At 44.3% G+C, this 14,292-nt stretch overlaps 1 protein-coding gene across 1 annotated transcript in view; it reads left to right on the top strand.

The window, feature by feature from the left end:
- Positions 1 to 14,292, top strand: part of EIF3D (eukaryotic translation initiation factor 3 subunit D) — a 1,307,751-nt gene that overhangs the window by 873,555 nt on the left and 419,904 nt on the right. Inside the window, 1 exon segment of the mRNA XM_044070941.1 lies at positions 3,459 to 3,589. Within this exon segment, the coding sequence (XP_043926876.1) occupies positions 3,459 to 3,589 (131 nt within the window).

The following is a 14,292-nucleotide window of genomic DNA, read 5'->3' as shown; positions in this document are numbered from 1 at the left end:
GAGATGTCAGGGATTTCAAGTGTTTCCGTACCTGGACGACTGGCTCCTGTCTGCCACCACCAGGCATCTACTGCTACAGACCAGGGATGCCACTATTGCGCTGTGCAAAAGTCTGGGAATTACTCTGAATTAGGAAAAGTCTGACTTGTTGCCCTCGCAATGTGTTACCTTTATCGGCGCCAAATTAGACACTGTGCTCATGAGGGCCTTCCTACCAGAAGAGAAAATTCAGGTTTTACAGCAGCAGGTCTGCACTTTGCAACCATTGAAGAAGGTCAAGGCAAAAGTGGTCCTCAGGTTATTAGGGACCATGGCTGCCACGATTATGCTAGTTCCTCTTGCGAGACTACACATGAGGCTTCTTCAGTGGCTGCTTTTTGCCCAATGGTCTCTACAGCCTCTCCCTCTCTTCTGTCTTATTCTGATTACAGACAAGTGCAAGCAGGGTCTGCGCTGGTGGCTTCAGACCAGCAATCTCAACGCAGGTATGCCTTTCGTTCTTCCTTCTCCAGTTGCCACGGTGACCATGGATGCCTCCCAGATCAGGTGGGGGGGGCATTATCTCGGTAGGAAAGTCCAAGGCACGTGGCAAGAGCATGAGACCCATTTGCATATCATTGTCTTGGAGATGAGAACGGTGCTATTAGCGTTGCAAGCACTTCAGGGTTTTCTTCTTCATGGGACAATTGCAATCCACTCAGACAACATGTCAGTGGTATGGTATCTGAGCAAACAAGGAGGAACCAGATCGTATCCCCTTTGCAGAGAGGCACTTCGAGAGTGGCAGTGGGCAGTGTCTTCCCGATGCTTTCTAGTGACAATGCACATACCGAGGAAGTCCAGTGTGATTGCCGACAGGCTGAGCAGAGCTATTCTGATGCCTCACGAGTGGTCCCTGAACGAACAAGTGGCAGAGCAGATTTTCCGTAGATGGGGTCAGCCTTGCTGCGACCTGTTTGCCAGCCCCCTCAATGCCAGATGCAGCAGCTACTTCACCTTTATCCCCCGGATGGGGGAGTCACCCAGGGACGCTCTAGTTCACGATTGGCCCTCCGGTCTTCTCTATGCCTTCCCGCCAGTCCCCCTGATAATGAAGGTTATTCAGAAAGCACAATCCTTGGGAAGCAAGATGATACTGATTGCACCACACTGGCCTAGTCCTATTTGGTTTCCTTTTCTCCACCCTTATCTAATGGACGATCCGTGGATTCTGGACCCAGAGCCAGATCTGCTGACTCGTATGTCAGGGCAGTTCCATCCCTCCATTCAGACCCTCAAGTTGACAGCTTGGCTGCTCTAGTTCTGTCCCTAGTCAGGCTCCGTGATTTTTCCATGGAGGTGGTTCATATTCTGTCTTCTTCCCACAAGCCTTCTACTAGGAAGATTTATTCCAGTAAGTGGAAGAGATTCTCCATTTGGGCTCATGAAAGGCAGATTGATCCCTATACAGCTCCCATTCCATCAGTTTTAGAATTTCTTTCTCAACTGTTCAGCCAGGGATCAGCTGCGGCAACTATCAAAGTGCAGTTGGCAGCCATTTCTACCTTTCATGTTGCTAATGAACCCAATCTAAAGGCGCACAGGCTTTGTAGGGCTTTGCTGAAAGGGACTATGCTGCTTCGACCTCCAGTCTTTGATCCTGTGATGCCATGGGACCTCAATTTTGTGTTACAGCGGCTTACCTCACCTCCCTTTGAGCCCGCATCTACTTGTGACATTAAATTTTTGTCTTGGAAGACTATCTTTTTGATAGTCATCACTTCGGCTCGGTGGGTCTCTGAGCTCCAAGCTTTATCGGTTCGGCCCCCTTAATTGGTATTTCACAAGGATAGGGTCTTAAGACCTAATCCTTCCTTTATGCCAAAGGTTGCTTCGGTTGTCAACCTCAACCAGTCCATTGAGCTGCCTGTGTTTTTCCCTGAATTCTCTAACAGGGCAGAATTTAAGTTTCATCAACTTAGATGTTCGCAAACAATTGCATTTCTATTTACATAGAACTAAAGATATTAGGAAATCAAATCAACTATTTGTCTCATTCTCAGACAATAGACTTGGGTCTCCAGTTTCTAAAGTAACTCTGTCCAGATGGATTTCTAGTTGCATTTCCTTCATTTATACTTCAAATGGCAAGGAATTACCCTTTAAAGTGAAGACTCAATCTACACAATCTGTGTCTACCTCTACTGCTTTTCAGGCTAGGATGTCTATGGATGATATTTGTGCTGCAAGCTACATGAGCATCACCTCACACCTTTATTAGTCACTACAAATTGGATCTGCTATCTAGAGGCAGATCTTCCTTTGGTTCCACAGTGCTCAGGAGTATTTTTCAATGAGCCACCCAAGGTTTAGGTGCTAGGGACACTGTCCCAAGGGTAAGAATGTAGGCGAGATTGGACTACATAACATCAAGAAGTTATGTACTCACCATAACGTTCGATGTATGTAGTCCATCTCGCCTCACATTCTTACTAACCCACCCACCTAACCCCTCCTGGAGGACTTAGAGCTTTAGTCTCTGGTTTCAGTATCCTTTTTTGTTGGGTTGGTTCTTCCTTTCAGCGTGTTTGTGTGCATATGTGAGCTTGCAGCAAACGAGGTCTGGGATGGGTGCGTTGCAGTATGGGATACCTCTTTAGCCACGAGCCAATTGAAGACTTTGAGCTAGGGTATGGCCGAGTCAGAGCCGAGGTTCGCCTCCAAACCCAAGGGTAAGAATGTGAGGCGAGATGGACTACATACATCGAATGTTATGGTGATTACATAACTTCTTGTTTCTGGTTGCTTGAGAGTTAGTATTAGAAATAGGCCTGACTAATACTGTACCCTATACTATTTAGTTTGACTTGTTCTCAGGCTGGGGAGAGAGGGAATTTATTCCTATCTTCCTTTTTAAAACTCTTAAAAACGTAAGTTAAGTTTCTTTGGGTGAAAAACAAAGTGCAGCACATGAAAATTGTACTGTATTTCTTCGATTTTTGTGCCTGTTGCTTGAGTTCTGGTTAACTGAGTTTACTGCATATGTTGTGATTTCACTTTTTACTGTGGATCACTGCTTTGTTGCCCTTTTGTGATGGAGGTCATGAAACTTTCAAGAGTTCACCAAGTTGTAATGCTTTTTCCTTGAGTATTTTTAAAGAGGGGTATATATATGAACTCATTTGGTTATATGAATGAATGTGTCATTCAAAAACAACTTTATCTTACTGTCCTTTGTATTATTCAGATTATCCATGCTTACTATATAACAAAGCTGAACAACTTTTTTTCCTTCCAAACTCTGTTATGAGAACTTTGAGTAAATTTAATTTGCTTCTCTTCTGCAGTGTGTAGTAAGCCATGTGTATCATTACTATGAGTTGGATGTCATCTCTGAGGAATTGAGTGAAGATGATTGTTAATCTACTGGACAGTATAATATTTAATGCTAATTGTGAAAACTTTCTCTCTTCATACAGATCTTCTGACAGTGAGTGAAACTGCAAATGAACCTCCCCAAGATGAAGGAAACTCCTTTAACTCCCCAAGAAACTTGGCTATGGAAGCCACTTACATCAATCACAACTTCTCACAGCAGTGCCTGAAGATGGTAACTTTTCAGTCAGGTTGCAATTCCCTCTGTCGTATCAATAATAATGAAGGTTAACACTTGTAATCCACCTCTGTATCTGGAATACGTGTGAATTTCAGATACTTTTCATCAAGTGACAAAATACAGAGTATGTAGAACATTACATTTTAGTGCAGCTTTTTAATGATTGGACAAGAAAGACTCATTTTCTTATATCAGCAATATATTGAGGTGACAGGAGTTGACCTAGTATTTTTGCATACTTTACTGTCTGTTTTGTACATCTATTTTTTTGTGGCCTTTGTGGTGCCCCCCTTGTGACTTCTTTGTAGCAAAGTAGTCTGTTCGCAAAAACCTGGTTCTTGTATGCAAACCTGAATTGAGTTCGCTGTTAACATGATGTTCCTCCTTTTTTCAGTACTATATGTGACTAGAAGTATTCACTTTTTGTAGAAACTCCATAGCGCTATCACATCTATTATATGTTTCCTTGCAAACTCTTATTGTTATTGGAACACTGCCGTCAGTCAAGTGTTCTGAATTCCTTTCATCTCAGGTGATCTCCATCAGTCTGGCCATAATGTGGACGCATGTTACAAGGTTAGTCAAAACAAAGTTTAGGTCTGTAGACTGGTTTGCCAGTCAGTTTATTCTAAATCTGTACTTAATCTTTGTAACTTCTCTCCTCTACTGTGACGTGAGTTTGTGCTCTGAATGTTGTTGTGTATGCAAGCCTGATTCCTGTATTGTTGATATATAGTAAAATCAACTTGGTGACATTTGTAATGGGCATTGGGAGTTTTACCAGAGAACATTGGTATTAAAACTGAGGTGTTAAAACTGATGCAGATATGTACTTTGCACTCTTATTTGCAAGAGGAGTTGTTCAAACTTCTAACTCTGTCTTTACTGAATGCTGACTAAATTGTAGCTGTAGTACCCTACATTCTCCTGAGTGTCTGATTCCTTTCCTTCTTGGTTTCTTTCTTTTTGTTCTTTTGCTCAGTTTTATCAAAATCATTTTAAGTGAGCAATGCAGTCTTATCAGTTTCTTCCTCTGAATTTATTATACTGAGAAGCTGTGACAGCTCATCTTTAACCACTAATGCTCTTGTTGAGCTCTACTGTGCTTCGGCATTTCACATTGGCAAAACCTTGTATTTAGAATGCTTTGCTAAAAATCAGAGTAGACAAAACAAATTAGTTGCACCTAACTGAGCCAGGCAGCCATGTGCTTCTACTGCTGTCCTGCATATCTACCGTTCATCTACTACTGCAGAAGGTATTACTAATGTAACAGCAAAGAGGTCTTCCTTGTTCACTGTTGCTGTACTGACTGTCTGGATTCCTGGCTGCAGAAACCATGGAGATTGGCCTGGATGCCAGACTTCTTCCTTTATCCCTCTGGCCTGGTGGACTTTTTATTTTTTTTTCTTCCCTGTGTAATGTTAGGACATCAGTGATATAAAGGGTAGTCGGCTGCAGTTCTTTCTAGCCACAGTTTGATGAACTGCTCATTTGCTACTGTAGCATTGTCATGTTCCGTGGATCCTCCTGATGCAGACAGTAAGGTAAGTGCCCCACTAGGAAAGTTTGAGAGAGGAATCCGTGTGTGACTCACTGTAGCGGCAAACAAGATCTGAGGAAGTTGGGTGTATGTAGGATATTTTGGGTATGCGGGAGGAGCTTGAGAGTCTGATCCAAGTTTGTGGAAAGTGGCCCAGCCGGATCAGAGACCCTATTATGAGGGTGAATGAAAACAACATCAGATTATTATTTAGCCTTTCACAGGGATTCTAAGCTTTCTTACACAGTGATTACTGAGGAAACTAAATTTTGGAGGATAGTGGATGCCACAGCGTGGGTAGGTGAGGTAAAGTTACCATTAAATTTGTCTGCTAATATATATGTTATATCTTTGGGACTGAATGTGTGACATTATTACGGATGATCTCAGTGCATTGTGGTAGGCAAGTTTTTTCTGGTCTGTAGTGAGAGACATGGGGCTGAGGGGCAAGCCCCTTCCAGAAAATGTTACGATATAGCTCTTTGATACACCACAGGACAAGGAGTTCTCAAGAACCTCTGACTTGACATTCTCTGGAAGGAGCTGCCTCCTCAGACAGACATGTCTCTTACTAAAGATTCCATAACTTGGCTGCCATGCATGATTCATCTTCAGCATAAAACGTTTTACAGAGTGCCTGGCAACCTGAAAGAGAAGGTTGAACAGGTACTGCATCTCCTCAGGTCTCTTCTACTGTTTTCCCTCTGCTTTCTGCCTCAGTTGCTCATGGATATACTCCTTTGAGCATATTAAACTGGCAGTGAAGAGCCCCAGTAGCCAGGGTAGTTGAGTTGCACATTTTCTTAACAAACCACTCAAGGATCCTACTTTTCCATTTGAAATAGGGTTCTTGGATACAGTCCCAACAGATCCATGACAGTAATCCATAGACACCACTACAGAAACTTCCACTTAGTTCTCATAGAGAGGTTTGTGACACTAGTGGACCTTATTGGGGGGGGGGGGGGTAGTAGGTTGGCTTTTTAAGGGTATGGGGTTGGGAATTTGGATGTTTCATTAAAAACAATCCAAGACTTTGAGGACTGAAGGAACAGCCAAAGGTCTGGGTTCAGGTGGACCCCAAAAGTTGTTTGTACTTGATCTGTGCCTGGGAGAACTACTTATCCTCTAAATGAAGGATTCCTTCACCACGTGAAGGTTAACGCCAATTAACAAATCCTCAAGTGGCAAGGCTGGGGGCAGTGTGTCTTCACAGTCAGTGTCAAGAAAAGATGCTGGAGAGAACTGAACTGCATGTGCCAGCGCCTCTGTCTCACAACCAGAAAAATTTAGTCTCGTCCTGGGGGGAAAGCACCCTTTTCATCATAACAGGGGAGTTTCTCGAGGCAGGATCTTCTTCAGGTGCTGACTGTCTTGATTTCATGGAATCTGTAATACCTTGTGCCCATATGAAAAGGTCTGGAAGTCACCTGGGTGTATTGTAATTACGGCAGACCGCTTTGCCTCGGGCAAACAGACTGATAGCCATTTCAGTGCCAGTGGTTTTGTTTCATCTTTGGTATGTAATCAGGCTTAAAGGACTCTCCCTTTAACTTCCTGTTGACAAAAATCAGAGGGATGCTGTTTTCAGCCTCAAACACCATCACTCGTGTCATTGACTGCTGCCTGCAAAATGGCTCCAGACCCAACTGTGACAGGGTGGCTTGTGAGGACATAGAAGCAATCAGTGGCATGGGAGCCTCCTGAGGGGGTCATATCAAAAGCCTCAGATGAACTACTTGTCAGATGTTCTTCGTGTTTCCCTGTTGCAGTCATTACACTTGGGTTATCCTGCTGGCAGGGCTACCTTCAGTCGACCTGAATTCCAAAGTCTAGGTCTGGCGTCGGTTGCTGTTGCCTCTTCCCTGACGTCAGTGCGCCAGGGGTATAAAAGATGCAGCCGACGCCATTTTCTTCAGTCTTTCTTGCCGCACGGTGCCTGAAGCAGAAGCAGTTCCAAGTGCCAGTCGGCCAACTCCTGAGATTTTCGTGTTCGAATTTCAGATCCAAAGTCTTCATTAAAAGCTAAGTACCCCGTTGGGGAAAACTTTTTTCTTGCTCCAGACCGATGTCAGAAAAAGTTAATAATTGTATTTCTTGTGGGAAGCAAATACCTCATAAGGACTTTCATTCTTACTGTATTCCATGCCTAGGCCCTGACCACGACGTTGCTAGTTGTCGGTTTTGTGCTAGATTTAACCAGCACACTATTAAGCGTCGGTACGATTTTGCATTTCACTGTTTTTGCAGAAGATTTAATTACACGATACCGTCGGATAGCCATCCGACTACTGGAATTCACAAGAAACGCAAAGAAAAAGAAAAGGACAGGCATCTGAGGTCTAAAACCGACGACGAGGCTTCCTCTAAGCCAGTCGCCGGTTCTCAGTGAGGCGATTTTGCAGCCCCTGACGCCCGCTACTTTGTACCCACAGGCCACTACAGACTCCCATGTGGAGTCGCCTAGGCCAAGGTATGCCTTCGGAGACTATTCCCTCAGATGGGTCCGGAGCCACTGAGCAGGCATCGGCTTCTGAGGGTGTTTTCAGACCTACGCAATTGTACATTAAAGTGACTCCAGCTACAAAGGCAAAGACTAAAGCACCTTTAAAGACCAAGAAACAAGTACAACAGCCTCATGGTCAGGCCTCCATGCCCAAAAAACAAATGCTCAAAATGGCCGAAGACTTAATTACTTTGGTCAGGGGTCCCCATCCCCCTCCTGATAAGAGGCCTAGGCAAGAGACAGAATATAAATCTTCAGATCAGGTTTCCATTTCATCTGATTCCTCTTCTGATCAGGAGTACTCTCTTCCTCCCTATTAGGATTCTGATACTGAAGAATCTATCCCTTCAGCCTCTCCTCCTGAGGATTACTCTTTTGGGGAAACCTTGCATACCATGAGGGAACATTTCCACTGGGAGAGCCAAGATTATTCAGAATCAAAGAAAAGGCTCAGAGACTTCCTTCTACTCCCACAACACAGGCCCCTTAGCTATTCCACCTGTGTTAGACATTGTAGATGTATTTTCAGAGTCCAGTCTGACCCCTGACTTCCTTACCTCCAGCTCCTGTTAAGCCAGACAGGTACTACAGGGTCCCCGACTCATACAAATTCCTTTTCAAAAACCCCGCTGCTGACCCAGAAACTATCTCTCAGGGTCCCAAAGGGGTCAAGGCATCCACTGGAAAAAACCCTACCCCCTCTGACAGGGATTCTAGGGCATTGGACAGATGGGGGAAGAAGATTTACACCTCTGCTACCTTGACTGTAAGGGCTTTAAATTGTCAGTTCCATATGCTCAAATATCAGCAATATATTATGTCACTGCTTAAACAGAAAATGTTGATAAATTCTAAATGTGCAGAAAACAAAGAAATGCAGGATTTATTGCATGTAGCTGAGCAAGTTGGAAAGCATACTTTGCAATGTGGTTTTGATTCTTTGGAGGCCTCCTGCAGGGCCGCTGTTACGGGTTCTGTCATCAGGAGGCATGCTTGGTTAAAGGAATAAAATCTGCCTGACCATGTCAAAGCAAAATTATTAGATGCTCCATTACAGCATGATACCTTGTTTGGTGTTAAAGCAGAGGAGGTTTTAAAGAAAATGGAGGACAAAGCTAAATCTATGCAAACGGTTAAGGATTTCTTACAGGTACAGCCTCCAAGATTTAGCAGACACTGGCCTACAAAGAATTGGTCCTTTCCAGTGTCAGACAGACCACAAAGGGTCAGATACAGATGCCCAAGAAGCAGATCCCAGCCCCAAGGTTCATACAGATCTAAACAGTGGGGAGCTTCTACCTCCAAAAGTAGAGAAGACAAATCACAGCCATACAGGAAACAGTCCCAATGACTTCCCCCTGCCTGCACCAAGCACTTATCTTCTGGCAGCACCTTTAGGGGGGAAACTAGCACTTTTTTCTCAAAATTGGCACATAACCCAGGACAAATGGGTTCTAGACATAATGTCACAAGGCTACAAGTTTCACTTCCATACCCTGCCAAGGACAAACGGTTGGCCAGACCTGCCAAAACATCAATGGGCAGAGGCACAAAAACAAGTCTCATCCCTCATGGACATGAGAGCCATTCAACAAGTACCAGAGCAAGAGCAGGGACAATGATTTTATTCAAGACTGTTCTTGGTACCAAGAAAGGACAAGACCTAGAGACCAATACTGGACCTGTCTATTCTAAACACATATCTGGATATACCAAAATTCAAAATGTTGACTCTACAGCAGCTTCTGCCCATGCTGGGCAAGAAGGCTTGGCTTGTAACTTTAGACCTAAAAGAGGCATACCTGCATGTCCCAATCAGACAAACATGCAGAAGATACCTCTGATTCAAAGCTGGTTCAATGCACTACCAATTCTCTGCACTGCCCTTTGGTTTATCTACTGCGCCCAGGGTCTTCACAAAGTGCCTGGCACCAGTAATTGCATTCTGCAGACAAAGAGAAATACAAATATATCCTGCCTCATTCAAGCAGAGAACAAGGACATTCTACTACAGCATCTGGCGTTTGTAAAGAGATTTCTTACAGGCCTAGGGTACACAATCAACGAAAAGATATCAAAACTAGTACCCTCTCAAGAGATAATATTCCTGGGTGCAAGCTTAAATACAACTGCCCAGATGGCTTATCTCACGCCAGACAAACAAAGGCAACTGACTACATATTTCAAACTGTTGGCAGCAAAGGCCCAGTTATCTGCAAGAAAAATCCTGCAGGCTTTGGGCTTCATGGCATCCTTTTCTTTTTGCCTAGGCCCTGACCACAGCTGCTAGTTGTCGGTTTTGTGCTAGATTTAACCAGCACACTATTAAGCGTACGATTTTGCATTTCACTGTTTTGCAGAAGATTTAATTACGATAGCCGGATAGCCATCCGACTACCGGAATTCACAAGAAACAAGAAAAAGAAAAGGACAGGCATCCGAGGTCCAAAACCGACAGGCTTCTCTAAGCCAGTCGCCGGTTCTCAGTGAGGCATTTTGCAGCCCCTGACGCCGCTACTTTAGACCCACAGGCCACTACAGACTCCCATGTGGAGTCGCCGGCTCAAGGTATTGCCTCGGAGACTATTCCCTCAGATGGGTCCGAGCCACTGAGCAGGCATCGGCTTCTGAGGGTGTTTTCAGACCTACCAATTGTACATTAAAGTGACTTCAGCTTCAAAGGCAAAGACTAATGCACCTTTAATTTCTTAGATATAAGTACAGCAGCCTCATGGACAGGCCTCCATGCCTAAAAAACAGATGCTCAAAATGGCCGAAGACTTAATTACTTTGATCAGGGGTTCCCCATCCCCCTCCTGAAGAGGCCTAGGCAAGAGCTAGAATATGAATCTTCAGATCAGGTTTCCATTTCATCTGATTCCTCTTCTGATCAGGAATACTCTCTTCCTCCCTATGAGTATTCTGATGCTGAAGAATCAATCCCTTCACCCTCTCCTCCTGAGGATTATTCTTTTGGGGAAACCTTGCATACCATGAGGAGCATTTCCACTGGGAGAGCAAAGATTTTTCAGAATCTAAGAAAAGGCTCAGACTTTTACTTCCACAGCACAGGCCCCTAGCTATTCCGCCTGTTAGATATTTTAGATGTATTTTCAGAGTCCAGTCTGATCCCCTGACTCCTTACCTCCAGCTCCTGTTAAGCCGGACAGGTATTACCAGGTTCCTGACTCTCAAATTCCTTTTCAAAAACTCTGCTGCTGACCCAGAAACCATCTCTCAGGGTCCCAAAGGGGTCGAGGCTTCCGCTGCAAAAAAACCCTACCCCCTCTGACAGGGATTCTAGGGCATTGGACAGATGGGGAAAAAAGATTTACACTTCTGCTACCTTGACTGTAAGGGCTTTAAATTGTCAGTTCCATATGCTCAAATATCAGCAATATATTATGTCACTGCTTAAACAGAAAATGTTGATAAATTCTAAATGTGCAGAAAACAAAGAAATGCAGGATTTATTGCATGCAGCTGAACAAGTTGGAAAGCATACTTTGCAATGTGGTTTTGATTCTTTGGAGGCCTCCTGCAGGGCCGCTGTTACGGGTTCTGTCATCAGGAGGCATGCTTGGTTAAAGGAATAAAATCTGCCTGATCATGTCAAAGCAAAATTATTAGATGCTCCATTACAGCATGATACCTTGTTTGGTGTTAAAGCAGAAGAGGTGTTAAAGAAAATGGAGGACAAAGCTAAATCTATGCAAACGGTTAAGGATTTCTTACAGGTACAGCCTCCAAGATTTAGCAGACACTGGCCTACAAAGAATTGGTCCTTTCCAGTGTCAGACAGACCACAAAGGGGCAGATACAGATGCCCAAGAGGCAGATCCCAGCCCCAAGGTTCATACAGGTCTAAACAGTGGGGTGCTTCTACCTCCAAAAGTAGAGAAGACAAATCACAGCCATACAGGAAACAGTCCCAATGACTTCCCCCTGCCTGCACCAGGCACTTATCTTCTGGCAGCACCTTTAGGGGGAAAACTAGCACTTTGTTCTCAAAAATGGCACATAACCCAGGACAAATGGGTTCTAGACATAGTGTCACAAGGCTACAAGTTTCACTTCCATACCCTGCCAAGGACAAACGGTTGGCTAGACCTGCCAAAACATCAATGGGCAGAGGCACAAAAACAAGCCTCATCCCTCATGGACATGAGGGCCATTCAACAAGTACCAGAGCAAGAGCAGGGACAAGGATTTTATTCAAGACTGTTCTTGGTACCAAGAAAGAACAAGACCTGGAGACCAGTACTGGACCTATCTATTCTAAACACAAATCTGGATGTACCAAAATTCAAAATGTTGATTCTACAGCAGCTTCTGCCCATGCTGGGCAAGAAGGCTTGGCTTGTGACTTTAGACCTAAAAGAGGCATACCTGCATGTCCCAATCAGACAAACATGCAGAAGATACCTCAGATTCAAAGCTGGTCAATGCACTACCAATTCTCTGCACTACCCTTTGGCTTATCTGCTGCACCCAGGGTCTTCATAAAGTGCCTGGCACCAGTAATTGCATTCTGCAGACAAAGGGGAATACAAATATATCCTGCCTCATTCAAGCAGAGAACAAGGACATTCTACTACAGCATCTGGCGTTTGTAAAGAGATTTTTTACAGGCCTAGCGTACACAGTCAACAAAAAGAAATCAAAACTAGTACCCTCTCAAGAGATAATATTCCTGGGTGCAAGCTTAAATACAACTGCCCAGATGGCTTATCTCACGCCAGACAAACAAAGGCAACTGACTACCTATTTCAAACTGTTGGCAACAAAGGCCCAGTTATCTGCAAAAAAAATTCTGCAGGCTTTGGGCTTCATGGCATCCTGCATTCTACTAATTCCATATGCGAGACTGCATATGAGGAAACTTCAATGGTACCTAAAAAGTGTTTGGACTCAACATTGCCACAGCCTGGAAACAATAATTACCCTCATTCCCTGCCTGCAACAGGAGTTTCGATGGTGGGCGAAGGCTTGTCACCAGAACAAGGGACAGCCATTCACTTTACTCCCAGCCAGGCAGACATTAACAACGGATGCATCAGATTATGCCTGGGGGGCCCACATGGCAGGAAGATGTATTCAAGGCACATGGTCCACAAACCAAATGCATCTACATATCAATCAAAAAGAGATGCTAGCTGTAAAGAATGCCCTGACAGCCTTTAAGCACCTACTTCATCCAGGACATCTACTGATAAAGACAGACACCACCACGGTCATGTGGTATATAAACAAGCAGGGAGGCACTCATTCTTGCCCCCTTTGCAGACTAGGCATGACTTTGTGGGACACAGCATTGACTTACCAGGTACATCTGCAGGCACAATTCCTGCCAGGAAAGATAAATACTCTGGCAGACGAACTAAGCAGAAACCACAAGGATCCCCACGAGTGGAAATTGGATCCACAAGTCTTCAGCATGATGATAAGGAAATGGGGATGCCTGGATATAGATCTTTTTCCCTCACAACTACCAACTAAAAAGATTCTGCACAAGGACTTATAAAGACAAGCATGGAAAGTGGACCCTATCTTTCAGCTGGAAAACTTAGCAGTATATGCCTTTCCTCCACTGCCTCTCCTCCCCAAGGTACTCCTAAAGGTCAGACAAGAGAAGCCAAAATGATACTGATTGCCCCAGACTGGCCGCCAGTACTGGTATCCAATCCTAAGGAACTTGTCTCAATGCCCAGCTTGGCCTTGCCTCAAATACCTCTACTGTCCCAACAAAACAATCAGATCCTGCACAGCCAACTCAAGACCATACAAAACGCGCCCTTCACTAAAGCTGAGATGGATGTCATTTTGGAGGCCAGAAGGCCTAGTACCAGAAAATCTTACACTGGAAAATGGAAGAGATTCTGTGCTTGGAAGCAGGCACAAGGAATTGACACAGCTGTACCAAATATTCCTCAGATTTTGCAATACTTAACTGAGATGCTAGACAAAGGCCTATCCTTTTCATCAATTAAAATTCATGCCTCTGCCATTTCGGCTCATTACAATACATAGCCACCAATCTTTTCTCATCTTTTATTAATGCAGTACCTCAGAGGAGCCAAAAACTTAAGGCCTCCAAGGAGATCACCAATACCTGCATGGGACCTCAATTATGTCTTGGAAAAACTCACCCTGCCTCCTTTTGTGCCAGCCACTACTGCTGATATAAAGTTTTTTTCTTGGAAAACAGCTCTGCTCCTAGCAATTCTGCAAGACAGTCTCAGGCTACAGGCACTCATGGCTGTGGAACCTTTTTACCAGACAGGGTTTCTCTGAGGACAAACCCGACATTTATGCCTAAGGTAGTGTCCAGTGTGGCCCTTAACCAAACTATTCATCTGCCTACTTTTTATCCAAACCCACAGAATAAGGGGGAGAGAATTCTGCATTCTTTGGACATGCACACAGAGCTATGCTTCTACTTGAACAGAACCAAAGCTTTCAGAAAGACACAGCAACTACTAGTGGCATATGCTGCAGGATCACAAGGAAAGGCTATCTCAAAGCAGATTATTTCAAAGTGGATAGGCCACTGCATTCGTTTCTGCTATTCACAACATGGCAAGCCAGTGCCTAAGGGCATTAGGCCACTTTTCAACTAGAGCAGCAGCCACTTCAGCAGCCTTCCTC

The sequence above is a fragment of the Protopterus annectens genome, chromosome 1.part0 (genome assembly GCF_019279795.1).
Source record: "Protopterus annectens isolate FY-2018-M chromosome 1.part0, PAN1.0, whole genome shotgun sequence".
NCBI lineage: Eukaryota > Metazoa > Chordata > Ceratodontiformes > Protopteridae > Protopterus > Protopterus annectens.
Note: the sequence above shows the minus strand (reverse complement) of the source record. Positions and strands in the feature narration are given on the sequence as shown.